The sequence below is a fragment of the Oncorhynchus kisutch genome, linkage group LG7 (assembly GCF_002021735.2).
Source record: "Oncorhynchus kisutch isolate 150728-3 linkage group LG7, Okis_V2, whole genome shotgun sequence".
Lineage (NCBI taxonomy): Eukaryota > Metazoa > Chordata > Actinopteri > Salmoniformes > Salmonidae > Oncorhynchus > Oncorhynchus kisutch.
The window spans coordinates 50,780,643-50,793,073 of record NC_034180.2 but is presented as its reverse complement, the minus strand read 5'-3'; the positions used below and the strand labels follow the sequence as shown (position 1 = coordinate 50,793,073).

At 43.9% G+C, this 12,431-nt stretch overlaps 1 protein-coding gene across 1 annotated transcript; it reads right to left on the bottom strand.

Moving 5' to 3' along the window:
- Positions 1-1,090: 1,090 nt before the first annotated feature.
- On the bottom strand, positions 1,091-5,191 carry LOC116374716 (uncharacterized protein C1orf115 homolog). Its single transcript, XM_031829265.1, has 2 exons — positions 4,737-5,191; positions 1,091-2,801 (listed from the first exon to the last, which is right to left on the bottom strand). Exons 1-2 carry the CDS (start codon positions 5,112-5,114, stop codon positions 2,670-2,672), a joined length of 510 nt encoding a protein of 169 aa, XP_031685125.1. The 5' UTR covers positions 5,115-5,191; the 3' UTR covers positions 1,091-2,669.
- Between the last annotated feature and the right edge of the window lie 7,240 nt (positions 5,192-12,431).

Below are 12,431 nucleotides of genomic sequence, written 5' to 3'. Positions count from 1 at the left end.
CCAGTCTAAGGAGTGGTAGATCTGTTCTATGTGTTATAGATCTGTCATTCTCATTGAAAGCCAGTCTAAGGAGTGGTAGATCTGTTCTATGTGTTATAGATCTGTCATTCTCGTTGAAAGCCAGTCTAAGGAGTGGTAGATCTGTTCTATGTGTTATAGATCTGTCATTCTCATTGAAAGCCAGTCTAAGGAGTGGTAGATCTGTTCTATGTGTTATAGATCTGTCATTCTCATTGAAAGCCAGTCTAAGGAGTGGTAGATCTGTTCTATGTGTTATAGATCTGTCATTCTCATTGAAAGCCAGTCTAAGGAGTGGTAGATCTGTTCTATGTGTTATAGATCTGTCATTCTCGTTGAAAGCCAGTCTAAGGAGTGGTAGATCTGTTCTATGTGTTATAGATCTGTCATTCTCATTGAAAGCCAGTCTAAGGAGTGGTAGATCTGTTCTATGTGTTATAGATCTGTCATTCTCATTGAAAGCCAGTCTAAGGAGTGGTAGATCTGTTCTATGTGTTATAGATCTGTCATTCTCATTGAAAGCCAGTCTAAGGAGTGGTAGATCTGTTCTATGTGTTATAGATCTGTCATTCTCGTTGAAAGCCAGTCTAAGGAGTGGTAGATCTGTTCTATGTGTTATAGATCTGTCATTCTCGTTGAAAGCCAGTCTAAGGAGTGGTACATCTGTTCTATGTGTTATAGATCTGTCATTCTCATTGAAAGCCAGTCTAAGGAGTGGTAGATCTGTTCTATGTGTTATAGATCTGTCATTCTCATTGAAAGCCAGTCTAAGGAGTGGTAGATCTGTTCTATATGTGCTATTTCTACAGTTTTTCCTTATTCTTATGCCCTGAATTTTACACTATAATGTGACATGCCTGGATTTTAACCTTTTATTTAAAGGTTTTTCATCAAACTGTCCACCTTTGTTTTTATGTCAGATGGTCCAGCACCATCCTCAGACAGTTGCTGTCATTTTTGTTGTAGTTTCTGTGTAAGGCTTTAAATACAGTAAAATGTAGCTCTGTCACATGACTTAAAATACAGGATAAAATGTTGCTCTGTCACATGACTTAAAATACAGGAAAAAACCTTGCTCTTTTACAAGTTTATAATACAGGATCAAATATTGCTCTCTCACATGATTTAAAATACAGGATCAAATGTTGCTCTGTCACGACTTAAAATACAGGATCAAATATTGCTCTGACACATGATTTAAAATACAGGATAAAATGTTGTTCTGTCACATGATTGTGCCAAACACAGTGCCATTGTCACCTCTACCCCTACTCTTCCCCTCCGGTGTTCGCTGTCACCGGTTTACTAACCACCGCCAGGCCTACCCATCATTACACACACCTGCACATCATCATCAGGCACACCTGGACTCTGTCACCTTCCTGATTACTCCCCATATATATAGCACTTGTAAAAGAGCAACATTTTACTGTATTTTAAGCCTTATATTTCCCATCAGGCTCTGTTTCCATGTCCTGACGCTACTCCTGGTGTTGGTTTATTGGTTGCATTCTATTTAAACTCTCCAACTGCTTCATGGCTCCAAGCGTCTACGTTACAGCCCTCCCCTATCTGAGACATGTTAGATCTACATAGATCGCTCTGAGCACTCCAAAAACATATATACTCCCCTGGTTAGTACCACGGTGGGAATGGTAGGACCTGGACAGGCATTTGGTTCATTTCCCTGGTCACAATCCTTTCTCAATCTAGCAGGTAAACTAGTTAAGTGCGTAGTACTGTATGGTGCATACTGTAGAATTGTTTACTTTGCTTCGGAGAAAAATACTTTTATGAAGGCCTGTCAACTCATCTCCGCATCTCAAACCTTCACCCGTCATACTTTTTCCTCTTTTCAATTCTATATCCATTTCTGTTTCCATCCTCTTTATATTCTACCTGTACTTTCTCATTCCTACTCTTTCTTCCTCGGCCCTCTCTTTACTTCCTTTCCAGATAGAAAACATCAAAACAATGACCAGTAAACATCAAAACAAAGACCAGTAAACATCAAAACAAAGACCAGTAAACATCAAAACAAAGACCAGTAAACATCAAAACAAAGACCAGTAAACATCAAAACAATGACCAGTAAACATCAAAACAAAGACCAGTAAACATCAAAACAAAGACCAGTAAACATCAAAACAAAGACCAGTAAACATCAAAACAAAGACCAGTAAACATCAAAACAAAGACCAGTAAACATCAAAACAAAGACCAGTAAACATCAAAACAAAGACCAGTAAACATCAAAACAAAGACCAGTAAACATCAAAACAAAGACCAGTAAACATCAAAACAAAGACCAGTAAACATCAAAACAAAGACCAGTAAACATCAAAACAAAGACCAGTAAACATCAAAACAAAGACCAGTAAACATCAAAACAAAGACCAGTAAACATCAAAACAAGACCAGTAAACATCAAAACATTTAACGTGAAACATAAAAATATTATTCAAATGTGACAATGCTAGCAGAGTAAAACTAAACAGGAGAAGGTAACATTACATAACCAACCACCTGATTTAACCACTAGAATCACATACTGTATTAGGTAACGGTTAAGGAGTCTGAAATAATGACATAAAATGCAGTTGAGACTGTATGTGTCCAGTCGCGGATATTAGTCCTCCGTCCCATCATGCCTAGCGGTGAGTTCTGTGGACGTCGGTCACCAACGTGGCTGCAGCCGAAAGGGGTGTAGCATAGCCGCTCGCTAAGCTCTGTAACCCGGCAACCAGACATCGCCAGCCGAACCGCAGAGCCTTCCCGACGTTCTACCAGACAGGACCAATGGGACACAGACACAGGGTCAGGCACAAGCAATCACACGGGTCGCACACAAAAACACACATTGTGTGTGTGGTGGGGTGTATGTGAGTGTGTGTTGCAGCAGTTAACTAGTGTCATATGTTAGAGCTTAGGGCTGTGAGAGATTTACTCAGATTTACTCACAGTCTACTGCTCTGCTCTCAGCACCCCTAACAACCCCCCCTTAACCACTAACCACTCCCCCTTAACCCCTAACCACCCCCCTTAACCCTAACCACCCCCCTTAACCCCTAACCACACCCCCTTAACCCCTAACCACACCCCCTTAACCCCCTAACCACCCCCCCCTTAACCCCTAACCACCCCTCCTTAACCCCTAACCACCACCCCTTAACCTCTAACCACACCCCCTTAACCCCTAACCACCCCACCTTAACCCCAAACCCACCCCCCTTAACCCCTAACCACCCCCCTTAACACCTACCACCCCCCCTTAACCCCTAACCACCCCCCCTTAACCCCTAACCCCCCCCCCCCCCCCCCTAACCCCTAACCACCCCCCTTAACCCCTAACCACACCCCTTAACCCCTAACCACACCCCCTTAACCCCTAACCACACCCCCTTAACCCCTAACCACCCCCCCTTAACCCCTAACCACCCCCCCTTAACCCCTAACCACCCCCCTTAACCCCTAACCACCCCCCCTTAACCCCTAACCACCCCTCCTTAACCCCTAACCACCCCTCCTTAACCTCTAACCACCACCCCTTAACCTCTAACCACTACCCCCTTAACCCACTAACCACTCCCCCTAACCCCTAACCCCCCCCCCCTTAACCCCTAACCACCCCCCCTTAACCCTAACCACCCCCCTTAACCCCTAACCACCCCCCTTAACCCCAAACCACCCCCCTTAACCCCTAACCACCCCCTTTAACACCTAACCACCCCCCTTAACCCCTAACCACCCCCCCTTAACCCCAAACCACCCCCCCTTAACATCTAACCACCGCCCTTAACCCCTACCCCCCCCCCCCCTTAACCCCTAACCACACCCCCTTAACCCCTAACCTCCCCCACCTTAACCCCTAACCACCCCCCCTTAACCCCTAACCACACCCCCTTAACACCTAACCGCCCCCCTTAACCACTAACCACACCCCCTTAACCCCTAACCACCTAAGGGGGATACAATACGCAATTATTTAGTAAAAAGACAGGTGCTGCTGATAATACTGCCATTGTCATAGAGGTAGAAGGCATGTATGTATAGCCCCATGTATCTGAACCTGTCTGGCCAAAAATATTATTGCATGTCATACTCCTTTTGGCCAGACAGCATCAGATACATGGGATACATGTAATAAGACAGAGGGGCGCTGTTTTGCTCACTCGGAATGCTTTCTCCGGGGGAATAAGTTTCAGCCAATTACAAAATTGAAGGAAAGTTGGCAGATGCACAGCATACTGTTCGGATGCTGGAATTATTTTTGTATGAACATGCGAAGGTAACCTACTTTTTGAAGTGATTTGTTTGACAATCAGATGAAAACATCATGGCACATTAAAATGTAATATATTTGTACAGTTTAATTACATGTCTTTACTATAAATCCCAGCCTCTGACTGGTCTCTCTGTCTCGGGCCTCCAAATCACTAAGTCTGCCCCTGACTAACCCATCTGATCCTGTCAATAGTGCTGACAGAGTTGAACTAACCCATAGTTTCACCATACTCACTCAGTAAGTGAATGGTTAACTTGTTCATAGTGACACAGCACAGCAACAAGAATGCAAGAGTTCAAGAATTCAGTGAATGCAGTGTTTCTAGGGTTACATAACTTGGAACAACTATCTAAAGCAAAATGTAGAATATTACACTATTTTATAGAGGAGACTTGAATATTTTTTTTTTGCTTCACCTAACATTATAGCCTACCTTTCTGTACTTCTTGTGTTTCTCCCTTTTTCTCTTCTCCTTCGCCTCTTTTTTCCTCTCCTCCTCCTCTCTTCCCTCGCTGTCCTCCACCTCTATGAGAGTTTGGTATCTGTCGGGGAGGAAGACGATGTGAACTTGTTTGGACGTCTTCAGAGTAGGACCGTTCTGTTTTACCAGGCTAACGCGCTCACACTCACTCATCGGAGTGCCTCTTGTCCCTGGCTCTGTCTCCCACTGCCTCCCCTCTCTCTTCACTCTCCCGCCCTCTCTCTCCCCATCCACATCATCCGACTGAAACTCGACATTTTCTATTATTCTTGTCAGATCTTCTGATGCAGACTTGGATGGCTTTTTGTTTTGATGTTTCCGTCGCGGCATGTTCTTTCTGTAGTCCAGCTCACCAGGACGCGTTCCCGTCTATTGGCTGTGAAGCAGGTGGAATGTTGGAAGGGGACCTTTGGAACCATAGCGCATAGCGACAGACTACTTGGCCAGCTAACTGATAGAGATAGGACTGCCTTTAGCCAGGCTGTCTATATCAGCTTAATTTAATAAATACAAAAACCCCCGTTAAAATTGGGTTAAAGCTTCAAATGAATTTAAAAAAAAACGTTAATATTGGGTTATAAGTAGGGTAGTTATGACATTAGCCTAATAACAACATGGTTAACTACAGGTTGGGTGACAAGTTGTAAAAACTTCAGTGTGTGTCTCGGAAATCTACAGTAAATATAGCCTGCAGATAACTGTCAAAATAAAGGAAACACCAACATTAAGAGTCTTAATAGGGTGTTGGATCAAAACGAGCCTCCAGAAAAGCTTCAATGCACCTCGGCGTAGATTCTACATGTGTCTGGAACTCTATTGGAGGGATGTGACACCATTCTTCCACAAAAAATTCCATAATTTGGTGTTTTGTTGATGGTGGTGGAAAATGCTGTTTCAGGTGCCACTTCAGAATTTCCCATAAGTGTTAATTTGGGTTGAGATCTAGTGATTGACACACACACACACACACACACACACACACACACACACACACACACACACACACACACACACACACACACACACACACACACACACACACCCCTTTAAACCCCCCTATGCTCATTTGAGACCCCTCTTTCAAAGTCACTGAGATCTCTTCTTCTAGCCTTGGTACCCAAAATAATGGTCAACTGGGCTTCTTTATACATGACCCTAAGCATGATGGGATGTTAATTGCTTATTTATCTCAGGAACGGCTTCCAGTTGAGCAATGTATAAAGAAGTCGCACGAGGTCTCTTCTCCGACAACTTTTGTAAATAATTTCCCCTAAATTCATACTTCTTATGACCTCAAAAGTCATTGTAACTACATAGTAATAGAGTGTACCGACACTAGTGTAACAGTATAACTTTAGACCGTCTGCACCAGGGATCCTCTGCACACATCAACAACAGTCACCCTCGAAGCATCGTTACCCATCGCTCCACAAAAACCGCGGCCCTTGCAGAGCAAAGGGGAACCACTACTTCAAGGTCTCAGAGCAAGTGATGTCACCGATTGAAATGCTATTTAGCGCGCACCGCTAGCTAAGCTAGCCGTTTCACATCCGTTACACTAGCATGAGCAAACCAGTCACACGCTTTGGAAAATCGACGGGAAAAACTTCACATTGTACCAAATCAACTTCAGCTAAAATGGCTACCACCCCACCTTCATTGAAGGCTTCAATAGCCACTCCGGGTGATATGGCTAACTGGATAACACTGGAGATCCAAGGTCAGACAGCTGGCAAAATCGCATGAAAGTATGGCAGCAGAACACACCCCGAATTGGTGAATAACTCACCGGCGGCTGCACTGGCTCCAATTTAGTCAACCTTGGAAACCATCCGGGGCTCTGTGGCATCTCACACTACCACACTGGCCGAAGTTGAGGCCGGTCTCTCGGGCCACAGCGACCAACTCATTGCGCTGGAAACCAGGCTTGACATGCGCCAACAAGTCTCTGCAGCTACAAGTGGAAGATTTGGTTTCATGTTCAAAACAGCAGGATATCAGTGTGATTGGACTGCCAGAGGATTCTGAGACAGGATATCAGTGTGATTGGAGGATTCTGAGACAGGATATCAGTGTGATTGGAGGATTCTGAGACAGGATATCAGTGTGATTGGAAGATTCTGAGACAGGATATCAGTGTGATTGGAGGATTCTGAGACAGGATATCAGTGTGATTGGAGGATTCTGAGACAGGATATCAGTGTGATTGGACTGCCAGAGGATTCTGGGTCAGGATATCAGTGTGATTGGAGGATTCTGTAAGGGTTTTCTTCATCTGAAGGAGAGGCGGACCAAAGCGCAGTGTGGTGGTTATTCATATTCTTTAATTGATAAAGAAACTACACATGAGATAACTAACAAAAACAACAAATGTGAGAAAACCTAAAACAGCCCTATCTGGTGCAAAACACAAAGACAGGAACAATCACCCACAAACACAGTGACACCCAGGCTACCTAAGTATGATTCTCAATCAGAGACAACTAATGACACCTGCCTCTGATTGAGAATCATACTAGGCCGAAACATAGAAAACCCCAAATCATAGAAAATCAAACATAGACTGCCCACCCAACTCACGCCCTGACCATACTAACTAAATACAAAACACAGGAAATAAAGGTCAGAACGTGACAGATTCTGAGACAGAATATCAGTGTGATTGGACTGCCAGAGGATTCTGGGTCAGGATATCAGTGTGATTGGAGGATTCTGAGAAAGAATATCAGTGTGATTGGACTGCCAGAGGATTCTGAGACAGGATATCAGTGTGATTAGAGAGGATTCTGAGACAGGATATCAGTGTGATTGGACTGCCAGAGGATTCTGAGACAGGATATCAGTGTGATTGGACTGCCAGAGAATTCTGGGTCAGGATATCAGTGTGATTGGAGGATTCTGAGACAGAATATCAGTGTGATTGGACTGCCAGAGGATTCTGGGTCAGGATATCAGTGTGATTGGAGGATTCTGAGAAAGAATATCAGTGTGATTGGACTGCCAGAGGATTCTGAGACAGGATATCAGTGTGATTAGAGAGGATTCTGAGACAGGATATCAGTGTGATTGGACTGCCAGAGGATTCTGAGACAGGATATCAGTGTGATTGGACTGCCAGAGAATTCTGGGTCAGGATATCAGTGTGATTGGAGGATTCTGAGACAGAATATCAGTGTGATTGGACTGCCAGAGGATTCTGAGACAGGATATCCAACCCAGTTCGTGGCTCAGCTGTTCAAGGAAGTTTTGGGCGATGAGGCTTTTCCCAATCTCCCTGAACTCAGTAGAGCCCAACGCAGCACCGAAACCTCGCCCAGGTGGCCGGACCGTGTCCCATCAAAGTGTGGTTCCATCGATACAAAGAAAAAGTTATACCAGGATTTCAGTTCTAGCCTGGTGAAGAAACGGGCCGCATTCAATGACATTTAACCGTAAGGTTGCAAGTTCAAATCCCTGAGCTGACAAGGTACAAATCTGTCGTTCTGCCCCTGAACAGGCAGTTAACCCAATGTTCCTAGACCAGTTAACCCACTGTTCCTAGACCAGTTAACCCACTGTTCCTAGACCAGTTAACCCACTGTTCCTAGACCAGTTAACCCACTGTTCCTAGACCAGTTATCCCACTGTTCCTAGACCAGTTAACCCACTGTTCCTAGACCAGTTAACACACTGTTCCTAGACCAGTTAACCTGCTGTTCCTAGACCAGTTAACCTGCTGTTCCTAGACCAGTTAACCTGCTGTTCCTAGACCAGTTAACCCACTGTTCCTAGACCAGTTAACCCACTGTTCCTAGACCAGTTAACCCACTGTTCCTAGACCAGTTAACCCACTGTTCCTAGACCAGTTAACCCACTGTTCCTAGACCAGTTAACCCACTGTTCCTAGGCCAGTTAACCCACTGTTCCTAGACCAGTTAACCCACTGTTCCTAGACCAGTTAACCCGCTGTTCCTAGACCAGTTAACCCACTGTTCCTAGACCAGTTAACCCACTGTTCCTAGACCAGTTAACCCGCTGTTCCTAGACCAGTTAACCTGCTGTTCCTAGACCAGTTAACCTGCTGTTCCTAGACCAGTTAACCCACTGTTCCTAGACCAGTTAACCCACTGTTCCTAGACCAGTTAACCCACTGTTCCTAGACCAGTTAACCCACTGTTCCTAGACCAGTTAACCCACTGTTCCTAGACCAGTTATCCCACATATACTTTTATTGATTTATTTCCTCCTAATGACGTTTAACAATTTCCCAATACAGGGGCTGACCCTTTTCATAGCCTACTGGTTATTCAACTTCACCCTCAATTATACGCAGAGAGGCTGAAATGTCAAACTCAATTTAATCTGCTTTCCACTGATAAAGCAGAGTCAATCAACCTTCGAATATGAATTCAATTTTCGTGTCATTGTATTCCAACCTCTACAAATCCGATCCCCCGTCAGATAATACGGCCATGGACAACTTTTTAGATTATATCCCATCCATTGATATGGACATGAGTAGGGCACAACCCTCTGCATCTTGATGAGATAACAAAAAAGTCTAAAGTTAATGCAGGCCCTGATAGCTTCCCCCTTTTTGATTTTGATTTTAAAAATTATCGGATCAATTCGCCCCATTACTATTAGATATCTTCACCGACTTGTTATCACAGGGCTCTCTCTCCCCAACACTAACCCAAGCCTCCATCTCACTTATACTTTTAAGTAAGCAAAAAATCCTGCGGAATGTGGTGGATATTGGCCCATTTCCTTTTTGAACGCTGATGTTAAACTATTAGTTAAGGTTCTAGAATACCGGTTGGAACCTTCAGGATGTCATATCTGATGACCAAACGGGTTTCATCAAAGAGGCGACAACTGTTTTTCAATGTACGCCGGCTTTTGAACATTATACTCTCTCCTTCTATCTCTCCGGGAAACAAAATCCACTATTATATATCACCTTGTGAACTCTGTCAAACATAATGCATATTTTAAACACGTTTGGGTCATTCTCAAATTACAAATTGAACATACAGAAAAGTTAATGTTTTCCAATCAACTCTTGGCAGGCAATTATCCTAGGATACGTAGAGCAATACTTCAAAGAAGGAGACAAGATGGAGGACTGGCACTTCCAAATCTACTGCTTTACTATTGATTTACAATATTCAGAAAATGGCTCCAGGTACCAACTGGTGCTTATTAGTGGCGCACTCCTGCCAATCATCCTCTCTTTCTTCTCTGACCTGTTCCCTACTGTCCCTGTGTACTTCAATGTATACTGGACACCCCATTGTGCACTCTACTCTGAAGATCTGGAGACAATTCCGTCAACATTTCAGACGTTTGGCCCCGTCTCTTCTAAACACTATCTGCAACAACCTATTTTTACCCTCCAAACTCCACAAGGCTTTTTTTGTGTGGCGTGAGAGAGGGTTGGTTTGTTTCAAATATTTATTTTTAGATGGGACGGTTGTCAGTTTTAATGATCTCGTAGATAAATCTAATCTGGCTCATTCAAATCTTTTCTGTTATTTTCAAGCCCGTAACTTTGTTCGTTCTCATTTTCCCACCTTTCCTCAACTACCTCCCAAGACGTTGCTAGAGGAGATTTTGTCCCTCCTGTGGAGTCAGCAAGGTCTGAATTGTAGATTAAACAACATCCAGACAGACTGGAGAGGTGAACTTGAACTTGACCGTGCTGATGACTGGTGGGAGGAGGCCCTTCTTAGTGTTAACTCCACATCCTCATGTGATTGGTTAAGTTTAATTCAGTTCAATGTCTTGCACAGAATTCACTGCACCAAAGAAAAACATAGTAAATTTCTCCCAGACACAAAGGACACATGTGAGAGATGTTCATTCACTCCGGCAGACCACACCCACATGTTTTATTCGTGTTCTAAGCTGTCTGAGTATTGGTCATCCATTTTTTAATACTCTCTCTAGAATTCTAGATATTGACCCGCAGCCTTGTCCTCTAAGAGCCATATTTGGAGTTCCACCTTTGTTGCCTAGTCTCACAGGAAGTAAAGCGGACGTTGTAGCGTTTGCCTCCCTTATAGCACGCCGGCAGATCTTGCTCATCTTGAAATCCTTCAAACCTACCACTCGATCATCCTGGTTGAAAGATCTACACTCTGAGAGGATGTACTGATAACCTTTTTCTCGAGATGCCAGCCTTTCATTTCCTTTTTTGAACAGTTTCCTTCTATTGATCAGGAGTAAGAATGATGGCCAACGGGATACGGGAGGGTGTGGGAAGGAAGGAATAGTATGTTGTGATATTTTTATTTAATTTTTGTGTATGTGTACTTGTGTGCATATTTATATATTATTATTTCCAATCATAAATGTATTTCATTTTTTATGTATGCTGCTTTTGTTGTTAAAGGGAGGGAAGTGTTTAAATAAGTATAGGGAGATAAAAGGATGTATCTGTACAATTTGTCATTTGTATTACTTCATATGTCTAATAAATAAAATAAATATGTCAATAGAAACTAATTTACTCAACAACCACACCTGTGTTGGAAAAACCTGCTTTCAATATACTTTGCATCCATCATTTACTCATATTTAAACTTAAATATACTGATATAAAGAGATATAAACGGATATAAACTGATAAAATTCAGTGGTGTGAAAATGTACCTAGTGTCTTGGTGTAGGGTTTAGGATCAGTCCTGGTGTAGGGTTTAGGATCAGTCCTGGTGTAGGGTTTAGGATCAGTCCTGGTGTAGGGTTTAGGATCAGTCCTGGTGTAGGGTTTAGGATCAGTCCTGGTGTAGGGTTTAGGATCAGTCCTGGTGTAGGGTTTAGGATCAGTGCTGGTGTAGGGTTTAGGATCAGTCCTGGTGTAGGGTTTAGGATCAGTCCTGGTGTAGGGTTTAGGATCAGTCCTGGTGTAGGGTTTAGGATCAGTCCTGGTGTAGGGTTTAGGATCAGTCCTGGTGTAGGGTTTAGGATCAGTGCTGGTGTAGGGTTTAGGATCAGTCCTGGTGTAGGGTTTAGGATCAGTCCTGGTGTAGGGTTTAGGATCAGTCCTGGTGTAGGGTTTAGGATCAGTCCTGGTGTAGGGTTTAGCATCAGTCCCCGTGTAGGGTTTAGGATCAGTGCTGGTGTAGGGTTTAGGATCAGTCCTCGTGTAGGGTTTAGGATCAGTGCTGGTGTAGGGTTTAGGATCAGTCCTGGTGTAGGGTTTAGGATCAGTGCTGGTGTAGGGTTTAGGATCAGTCCTGGTGTAGGGTTTAGGATCAGTCCTGGTGTAGGGTTTAGGATCAGTCCTGGTGTAGGGTTTAGGATCAGTCCTGGTGTAGGGTTTAGGATCAGTCCTGGTGTAGGGTCAGTCCTGGTTTAGAATCAGTCCTGGTTTAGGGTCAGTCCTGGTGCAGGGTCAGTCCTGGTTTAAGGTCAGTCCTGGTGTAGAGTCAGTCCTGGTGTAGAATCAGTCCTGGTTTAAGGTCAGTCCTGGTGCAGGGTTTAGGATCAGTCCTGGTGCAGGGTTTAGGATTAGTCCTGGTGTAGAGTTTAGGATCAGTTTAGGGTCAGTCCTGGTTTAGTGTCAGCCCTGCGGCAGGATTTAGGGTAGTGCAGCTCCACCTGCTGGCGGTGGGTCTGAACATAGTACAGACAGACAGACAGACAGACACTTTCTCTCTCCAC